Source organism: Rutidosis leptorrhynchoides, chromosome 6, assembly GCF_046630445.1.
Source record: "Rutidosis leptorrhynchoides isolate AG116_Rl617_1_P2 chromosome 6, CSIRO_AGI_Rlap_v1, whole genome shotgun sequence".
Classification (NCBI taxonomy): Eukaryota; Viridiplantae; Streptophyta; class Magnoliopsida; order Asterales; family Asteraceae; genus Rutidosis; species Rutidosis leptorrhynchoides.
Window position 1 is genome coordinate 423,645,688 of NC_092338.1, and position 10,226 is coordinate 423,655,913.

The window sequence follows — 10,226 nt, forward strand, 5'->3', positions numbered from 1 at the left end:
ATGAAGTTTTCATTAACGGGTAGGCACTATGACGATCCTCACTTTTCCACTTCTAAATTTTTCCACTTCTAAATTGACTAAAATGCCTTTAGGGTTTTTGTGTACTTATGTTTAAGTGTAAACTTTCTTTAACAAAACGTTGACCGAATAGTAAACTTTTAGTCGACACTTCCTGTTAAGTAAATATTATGCATTTCCTGTTATATTATAAATATTAAAAACTATAAGTAATAAAATGTGTTATTTTTATAAACTATAAAAACAATTAGGGAACAAATAAAATTAAATAAAAATTGAATAGTAATTAGATAAATTAGTGTTACTTATTTAATAAATAAAAAATATATATATAAACATATATTAAAGCCGAAAAAATGAATAATAAATGTATTAAAAAAAGTCGGCTAGCATTTAAAAGAAAACAAAAACAAAACAAAGTAAATATAAGATAAGTCCCATTCCCTAATCCTAATCTAATTCCAATATTTAAACTTATACTAATCCTAATCCTAAAGCATTCTAGACTAATCTTTGAGCAATTGGAATTGAGATCAAACTCTAAAATCCACTATATATAAACACCCCTATGCTCCTCAATTCTCATTCACAATTCACTCTCAAAAAACACTCCAAACTCTCTCCCATTCTCTCTAAATTTCGGCTAGTCCAAGCACCACCATCACCTCACTTTTGTCCACCACCATTGCTGAACCATCACCACCACCCTAAAACCATTCGGCCACCTTAAACCGCCCCCACCACCGTCGCTAGGCTGTTGTTTTCTGCAGCTACAACCGCCACCACCTGCTGCGTTTTTGCAGCCCCACATCCGCCACCCACACTGCAGCTTTGCAGCTGTTCCTGCGCGCCAAAACAAACCCAAAACAGCCCCTAAACCGCCCCAACGCTACTGCATTTTTTTCTGTTGTTGTCCATCGCCAAGAACCACCACAAACCGCCACTTTTTGTGCTGCGTTTGCTCCTGTTTTGCTACAGCTGTTGTTCGGTTTTACCATCCCCAACAAACACCACTTTTTCTTGACTTTAACACACTTAAGGTACCCTTTGAACCATGAATTAATCATACATTTATTTTTGTTTCAATTATTTAAAGTTATATGCTTTTGTTATGATTAAAAGGAATGATGTTCATGAATAATAATAAGTATGTATGTATATAAATACTTGAAGAAGATTAAAGAACATGGTTATGAATATAGAATTTATAATGATTATGAATGTGCTTGAAGATAAAAAAGAAAAAGAAAAAGAAAAAATGATTAGCATGCATGCATTCGTGTATATGTATATGAAGTATAAGCATGTATGTATGCTTAATATAATGAAGATTATACTATAAGTATCATGTGAATGTGTAAAATTGTAATTATGATTATAAGGTATGTATTATGATTATGAGATTTTGACTAAACATTATGTTATTATAAACATGATAATAAAGTTAATAATATTGTGATAAGTATGAACATGTAAATATTAAGATGATAAGATTTTATATTTAATATAATGGATAATGATTATGAAAATATAAAGACTTATTTAAGAATAAAGTATTTTGATTAAGATATTATTATGATAGTATTATAAGATGATAAGAATGAATTCAAATTACTGGGATATAAAATAGAGATAAGATAAAATTGGAATAAGACTTATCTAACTTACTTAATAATATAAGATTAGCATATAAAAGTGATAAAACATTATAAAAGATAATATTATAACATATAAACTTATCTTATATTATAACATCATAGTTTAACTAAGTTATTATTTATTAGATAATACTTTACTAATTAGTAATATATTAAAAACACAACTAACTATTAAGAATAATAATACATATGATACATAGTATTAAACATGTTGTATTCCTATACACACATAATAAGTGAAAGCCATGATCATAAACGATAAACGTATGACTTATACGAACTTCACCGCTACTTATGGTCACGAGATGTTGTCTCAGAGGCTTATGGCAATAAGGTTTTGGATTAAACGAAAGGTTGTAGACTAAGTCTAGCCGAAAGTTCCTGACCCCCGCATCTGGTCATTATTGACTTACTTGATAGCACCGAGGTTTGGGCAAGGTTGTACAACAACTAAACATGATTATGGTGGACACGCAAACATGTTTAACAACTTAACAACTCATAAGTTACTTATGAACTTTTACTTATCGGATTGAACAAACAATATTATTTATTTGATAGCTACTTGCTACTTGGTGAATTGAAAGTTGCTACTTGGAGTCTTCATTTATCATTTGCATTTAAACAATATTATTTCATTTTGGGATTATTAATGTAAACAGTTATTTATTTCCGCTGCTAAACAATTTATATTTCAATAAAACGTCTCATTTAGAGTCGTTCTCTCTTATACACTTGTGTTGTGGTAGTGGTTAGTCACAATTACCCCCGCTCTCATTTAGAGGGTGTGACATGCAGTACATCGCTACTCCTCTAGGCAAGGTTGCAAAATTCGCTATTTGGGGATTACTCGGTCAGGCCTTTGGAAGGATTAATCGAAAATTCGAGGATTAATCGGAATGTACTATTTACACTAAAAATATTAAATTTCAAAAATTATATGTGAAAATATAGAATAAAACATACATATAAACATAAAGTTTATTTAACATAATTGTCTAAAAGTGTTATTTTTTCAAAATCTTTAAAATTCTAGTTCAACTTCATATCAAAATGTTGATCAATTTTGATTTGACCAACTTTAATTATCAAATTTAATTTTGACCCATCAATCAACGTTTAAGTCTAAACGGATTTTCAAAAATGGAAAGAGTACTCTTAAAAATGATTGCAGTATTAATCTAGATTAAACGGGGAGTAAACTGGTTTTTTGGCCTCTAGGGTTTCATTCAAAATTCACAAAAAGTACGTACAATACTGAACCCAAAATTCGATTCCGATTGTGCATCGTTTACCTACGTGCAAGAGTAAACAGCCAAAATCCCCTTCGATCGTTAATCTTAAATTTGTGAATCGTGAAGCCTTGCTTCAGTTTTTCTACGTAAGCTCCAGGTATTTTATTTTTGAATTGTTGTTCAATTTGGTTAGTTATATACAAATTTGTGAATGATGTGATGAAAATAATGATGAATTGTTCTTGGATTACGATTGTTATTATAAAGGGAGTTGATCCGTACACCACCCTATTAGAAACAGAGGTGGTGTACGGATCACCTCCCTATTAGAAATTGTTGTTCAATTGACATATAAAAACTTATCATCGAGTCAAAAATGTAAGACCTGTATGTGTTTGGCTTTGACTATCTGATAATGTAATTTGGATCTATAGAGTTGACAAAATTACTTACATAGGATAAAATGGGTTGATACCTACACTCCTATGCACACTAAACACATATAGCTATTACAATTTAATGAAATGGGATGATAATAAGTTAATTACTTACCGTTAAAACACATATGGCTATTACGGAGTACCCATTAAATGAAATGGGATGATAATAAGTTTATTACATACAGTTTGTTACAATGAAATGGGAAGTCATTTTGTCACCTCAAACAACAGATAATGTTTGTTTTTTGGACAGCAGTTTGGGATCACCCAGCGGACTAAACCACCCACACGTTCATCTCCCGCCGCAGTTACATAACCCGCCCCCAACTGCTGCCCAGGAGGAAACCCGGCTCGTTCCGAGGGCATGGGCGGTAAAACCCCCCTCCCCCACTGCCCTCGCAACGTGATGTGCAGAAGGCACCCTTGGGTGGAATTCAAGGGTTAAGTGGCAACTTGTGTGCAATGTTGTACCCCACGGGAGTCGAAATCCTGACCTCTCGCTAAGAGAGGCAGGCCACTATCACATGAGATACAACACAAGGTTAAACAACATATTAAGTTGATATCTACACTCAAACACCCTAAAATGGCATGAATTCAGTTTGATATTAAGTTTTTAGGTTTGCATCTTGTAAATTGTAATGCTTAATGCATATGGGTGAGTTATCTGAAGAATTAGGACATAATTGTAAGCATTGGTTCCAAGTGCAGTGGCTGTATTTGCAAACTTTTAGATTGGTTCAAGATGACGTTTAAATAGTATTAATTGGTTAAAGATGATGTTTAAATAGTATTTTTGTTTAAGTTGGTTGGTAGTTTAGACCCAGAATCATTTGGACCCAAACTCGTTTCGAACCGACCCGAGCCAATTGTGAGGCATAATTTCTAAGATTCCTTCATAACAAGCACAATATGTTATCCTTGTCACATAACATGGAACCACACTAATTGTACTCACTACTAAACTTAAGCTTACGAAATCATTAATTATTAACATACATTATAGTTTATTTGAATCACAAGCTTAATCAAATAACAACACCCATCATGCGTATGTCTTCATAATCAACACAAACAAATCATAATCAACAAGACACAAAATACACATATAGTTATACTCATCTTGCTATCAAGTTTGATGGCTCCTCTTGCTACCTCTTCTTAGTTAATTCACGCAAAGACCTATTAACAACATATGAACATATCATTTTATATAAACTAGTCACCATAAAGCTCTACAATACATCGAGGTTAAAATAAGGAAACAAAGTCTCACCTCAATGGCTCAATGAGAGATATGAAGGCTCAAGTTCATTTTCTTATTCTTTGATGCTTAAGTGACCAACTCAATCTTCCTCCTTTCATCCCTAGATTTTCTCTCCAAAAGCACACACTAGAAATGAGACTAAATTTGTAGAATTTTTGGGAATCAAATGAGCTAAAAATCTGCGTGTTTTGGGTTTAAAAATCGCCACTTCAAAGAATTACCAATCAGTCCCTTAAATTTTTCAGAAACTACCCAGGATGTGCAGTCAACCCTCGCAGATCGCGAAATTGGTGGCGAGCCCCTTATCCATAGATTCCGTTTTCTATCTAATATCCCCGCTCGTATTACGGCCGTCTAGGCTTTTGAATCGCCTCAATCTAAGTCTCTATGAATAAGATACGTTCGAAACGGTGAATGCGCGCAAAATCTGATATCATAATAATTTTCCTAATATTTCGGGGTGTTACAACAATGTAGTTTGGTCAAGTAGATTGTTAGATCTACTTATGCAGATCCTTGATCGACATAAGTAGATCTGCATTACTTACAACTTTCCTAGATCACCATATCTACTTTTATATAATTTATTTATTATTTATGTTTTTCGGCGGAAAAAAAGTTCTGTGGATAGTTATAGTATACCGTATTAATGCAGTAGATAGATTGGTAAGATTTACAAAGAAAAATTGTTTATGTATCACTTTTTTGTACTTAAATGCATTTTATTTTGACTTGGGACCTTGGTGACGTCATAAACAATTTCGGTCTCATGTTTGATTTTATGAAATCCTAATTCCCTAAAATTGAAGAAAATTTCAGTTAGATGATTCAAAAGGGTCTTGCTCCGGCGATCTAAAAAAGATTATTATGATCCTTCATAATTCTTTCTTTTCAAACTCAGGTTTATCACCATCCAAGTATTTGTTGCTTAAAATTGATAATACAAGAATAGATTAAAGATGTTGCTGATGCATAAGCGGATTTACATCTCTATGTTAGTAACCAGATGCATTGCTGATCTTTCCACAAGTTTTAAAATTTATACAGGACCTAAGCTTTTGATACAAGGAACCATTGAATATGGTTTATAACTTATCATATGGTGTTAGATTCCGAATATTGTACTGTACGTTATTATGTGATACAATGCAGATAGTTTGGTGACATGTTTAAAAGTTAAATGTCATGAAGCATATACCTATGGATATAAATATGTACTAGTTTTTTTGCTAGAGGTTATAGGAAGTCTTCGTACCGTCTAACCTTTTTTAACTTCGTCGAGTTTTAATCCTATGATTATAATTGGTATAAATTTCAAATCATTGTAGTGTTTATAACTTTGATGGGTTGTTTTGGTCTTGCATAAACTGTGTCCTTTTATTCCTTTTCGGTGAAAGAAATATTGGTTTAGAATAACATTGACGTTTTCAGATGAAATTGTTTGTATACTTAATTTATAAATTAGGGACCTTTTGAAAGATAAATTTTGAAATTTTTGTTTGTCTACGCTTTATGTATTGTACTTTGGGATATAGGATATGGCAGCTGCTATTAAAAAATATCGGACCCTTGCGATTTCCCTTCATCCCGACCGATATTTTCACCATCTGCACAAACGGAGTTTCTTAAATAACGGGCCAGATACTGTAGACGAGCTATTCGAGCGTCACGTGGTCAAGAAACAAAAGAGTTACGATGATGATGAAAATGAGAGGTTGACTAGACAAAAACTTACAACCACGAGACGTGAAGTACTAAGTCTTTATCGAGACATAATTCGTGCGACCCGTTATTACATGTGGCCCGATTCGAATGGCGTGTTGTGGCGGGATGTTCTTAGAGAAAATGCACGTAAAGAGTTTGAAGAGGCTAGGTTTGAAAAAGATCCTGAAATTATTACTCGGTTGCTTATTGGTGGACATGATGCTGTGCAAGCTGCTCTTGATAAATTAGTTGAAAAACAGAGGCAGCAGATTGCTAAGGAAAAAGGTGAGCATGATCGTCGATGATACTGGTAATTATATAAATTATTGTAACAATGCAAGGTACTAATTTTGTATTTCTTGATATCTATAGATTTGGAATTTATGTACTGTTTATCCCATCTGCTAGGTTTAGTTTCTTTGTCGTAATGCTCTGAGTTATCTTTCCTGTCTTTGTAACTGAATGTTACATAGAATAAAGGGGTCATCAATACTTGTAAAGATTATATATTGTTTCTGTCATTATGTAATCTGGTTGCTGACTCTGTATTTGTTTAATGTCTATGTTATGTCTTTTAAATATTATACAAAATTACCTCTAAAAGTCTTTAGGTGGATTGGTGAAGGCATTCTTGACAATTTAAATGTGAAAAACCCTGAAACCGAACCTTAGATCTCTATTGCCTCGCTTGCCCTGAAACTAATTGAATAATGTTTCTAACAAATTTCATTTATGGTTTCTAGTTGACATTCTACAGTCTATATTGTTATTTTCATAGGGTGGTAAAATGGGCGTGTGGTAATGGATGAAATCATGCCCAATAAAAAATAACTCAAATCAACCCATTAGTTGTAACCAGTCCAAATGAGTCAATCCAATCAAACCTGCATCACAAAAACAAACCAGTTACCAATCCTTCAGCAGGCGCGTCTGATAAATAAATGGTTCAGCTTCTAAAAACTCGGGTGGCAATGTTGAACCATTTGCTATTTTGCTTATATATGGGCTGGTACAGGTTATCATATAGATCTGACAGGTCAAACTAATTAAAAAGGAATAGGTTAACTGGGTCAAATGGGTAGAAAGTCAACCATATTGTATTCGGTTTTGTATAGTGTATGAATGATATGATGTATCATTCCCACGCCTACTCTTATTTAAAGTGGGCCTGAATGGGGTATATTAAGATTTGGTTTTTGTAGTTAGCTGTAATATCTGCATAATAAACGAATTACACTACATCTTGAACATGTTGTAGGTTCAGTATAAGCAATCACAGGTTCCAGTCTTATTGTATCCATGCTAGGGAGTCGTTATCTTTCTACACAAGTTCTAGTCTTATTGCATTGCGTCCAGGTAAACCTGGTACACCCAAAACTCATTAATCCGCATGATGGATCAGTATTTTTGACTCTGACGATGAAAGCTGTTGAACTAAAAGAAGGAAGAATTAAAACATAGTAAAACAACTTTCGGAACCCTTAAATGGTACTTTCTGGTTAGTGAGTTAGGTGTCGTTTGTTTTTCTGTCTGCAGATCTTATTATGTCTTATGTCTGCGAGCCCGCATTCGTTTTTGCTCAGACTGTTTGTTTTTCTGAAGACGTAAGATAAATAGTGTCTTATTCTGTCTGCAACCTCGCAGAAGAAATGTGCTTCTAACTGCTGCATACATGATTAAGTTATTTTGCATCAACATGCAAACCTTCACGCCACATCTTCTTTACAGACGAAGATAAAAAGGCTTTGTATATTTGTTTGTTGTGTGTGGAGTTTATGAGAAACCACAAATTTTTTAGTATGATCTGGACAATCAAATACTACTCTCAAACATATCATTATCATTATTTTATGTACCAAACCTTATAAGTTGTTACTCCTATTTTGTTTTTATTTTCTCCTTTTTCTTGTAGTTTTGTATGGCTTTTGTTTTTGTCTTGTAGACTGTAATTGTGTTGATATAATGGTATAAAAAAATATGTTTTGCTTCACCCATTTGATTAACATTTGGTAAACAAATTCTGTTAGTTTCCTTCTTTTTCCCCCCTTTGTTATGCATGTATTGTGGACCTTTGATTGTGCCCTTAAAATGATCCGACTATATTGTCTAAGTTTAGTGAGAATCACTATCAAGTCAAAATTTAATCAGATGGTTAGATAATATATACTAGTGCAAGTGGTCATCTATCTAACCTAATCTAATTTGTAGAACAAAAAGGCGAACCTTGAAGCATTTTTTATTTGTGAATAAATATGTGTGTTTTAGGTAAATCATGCAAGAGCTTTGTTTGAAAATTTTATAAATATCTTGATTTATTTGTTTAGTACATCGAATCATATAGTTTTTCGTTAAAATCGTAGCGATATCCTCTCGAGTGATCTTATGTTTAAAGTGTAAAATCACTAATAACATATGGTGGGTTGGCGAGAAAATTGTACAGGATAATTTAGTTAGATTGTATAATCTGAGTAAAAAAAATAGCTCTTCTCAATTAGTCCGAAAAATGAGCTCTAACAATTTTTTTTTTTAACTTTGTGCTCTTAGTATATTATTTTATTTTTGTTAGGCTTGCATCGGAGTGGTGTGGACCAAGAGGTATGCTGTCAGTTTTCGTAATTGTACGATTGTTTATTGGATAAATTGTATATGTATTGCTTTATGGGGATCAAGGCGTGTTTCTTTTTAGATGTTGATATTTTCACATTTTGATAAATTCATTATAATTAATTTTTTAAAGTGTCCTCAAATAAATTCTAACATAAAACTTTTGTAAATTACTACGTCTCATTTATGGGTAATTTAATTAAGTCATGTAAATTTATCAAAAATCAATTTAGAAATATCACTGCCCTTTCTTTTTATATTTGGATTAAATACTCACCATCTTGTGATGATTAATGTCCTATTTATTTAACAGCAGTTTGGGATCATCCAGTGAACTAAATCACTCACACAATCATTTCTTGCAGTTGCATAACCCGCCCCCAATTGCTGCCTAAAGAAAACCCGGACAAATCCGAGAGCATGGCCGGTAAAACCCTCCCTCCCGCTGCGCAACGCAATGTGCGAAAGGCGATCTAGGATGGATTTCAGGGTTAGTAAATAATCTTGTGTGCAATGTTGTGGTTCCCGGGAGTTGAACTCCTGACCTCTAACAAAGAGTGTCAGGCCATCACTGGCGGATCTATGAATGGTAGTCACTGGTATCATTGATTAAAAAAAAAAATTCTACTAGATACGGAGTAACTAATTTTAATGGTGTCACTCAAAAAAATTAACTTTATTTAATGGTTTAGTTAAAAATCTAAAAAAAAAAAATTCACTATATCACGTATTTTAGTGATGTCTGTTACAATCATTATTCCTTATTAGATCTGCCCCTGCATACTAATATCACTTGAGTTACAACATAAAAAATTTGATGTAAAATAAAATAGAAACCATGATAACTAATTGTTATAAGGGGCTAAAAGGAATTTTACTTTAATAGAATTTAGTATTTAGTATTGTAAGTTGAAAGAAACACTTTAATACCCACAAACTATCAAGTGGGTATATAGATTTGGAAGATTCATAGACGATAATATCACATTTGTTAATGTATGCTTCTTTTTCAAGTTATGCTAATGATTGACTTTAGTGCGGTTAAGTGGTGCCAAATGTTAGGGAAATTTAGCTATTTACAAATGTTTGTAAAGAGAAGCATTAATTGGAAAATTGTATAATGAAAAGTACATAAATAAGGCACAAGACAAATAGCATAAATTACAGGCGTCTAAGATTATAAATGCATAAACATATAAAAGTGGTGGACGCTTTGCTCAACTTTGTCATCTTCTATTAACAAAATTTTAATCCAAAACCAAAAGATGGTTTAGCAAATAACGAAAAAGTTGACAGCCAA

At 32.8% G+C, this 10,226-nt stretch overlaps 1 protein-coding gene across 1 annotated transcript; it reads left to right on the forward strand.

Moving 5' to 3' along the window:
• The first annotated feature begins 2,858 nt into the window (after positions 1-2,858).
• LOC139855821 (uncharacterized) lies at positions 2,859-6,852 on the forward strand. The gene is made up of 2 exons (XM_071845065.1): positions 2,859-3,068; positions 6,154-6,852. The coding sequence occupies exon 2, from the start codon at positions 6,157-6,159 to the stop codon at positions 6,625-6,627; it is 471 nt and encodes a 156-aa protein (XP_071701166.1). The 5' UTR covers positions 2,859-3,068; positions 6,154-6,156; the 3' UTR covers positions 6,628-6,852.
• Positions 6,853-10,226: the final 3,374 nt, after the last annotated feature.

Bases quoted from the DNA above. Each gene is read 5' to 3' on its own strand.
- LOC139855821 (XM_071845065.1), top strand. From the start codon at position 6,157: ATGGCAGCTGCTATTAAAAAATATCGGACCCTTGCGATTTCCCTTCAT.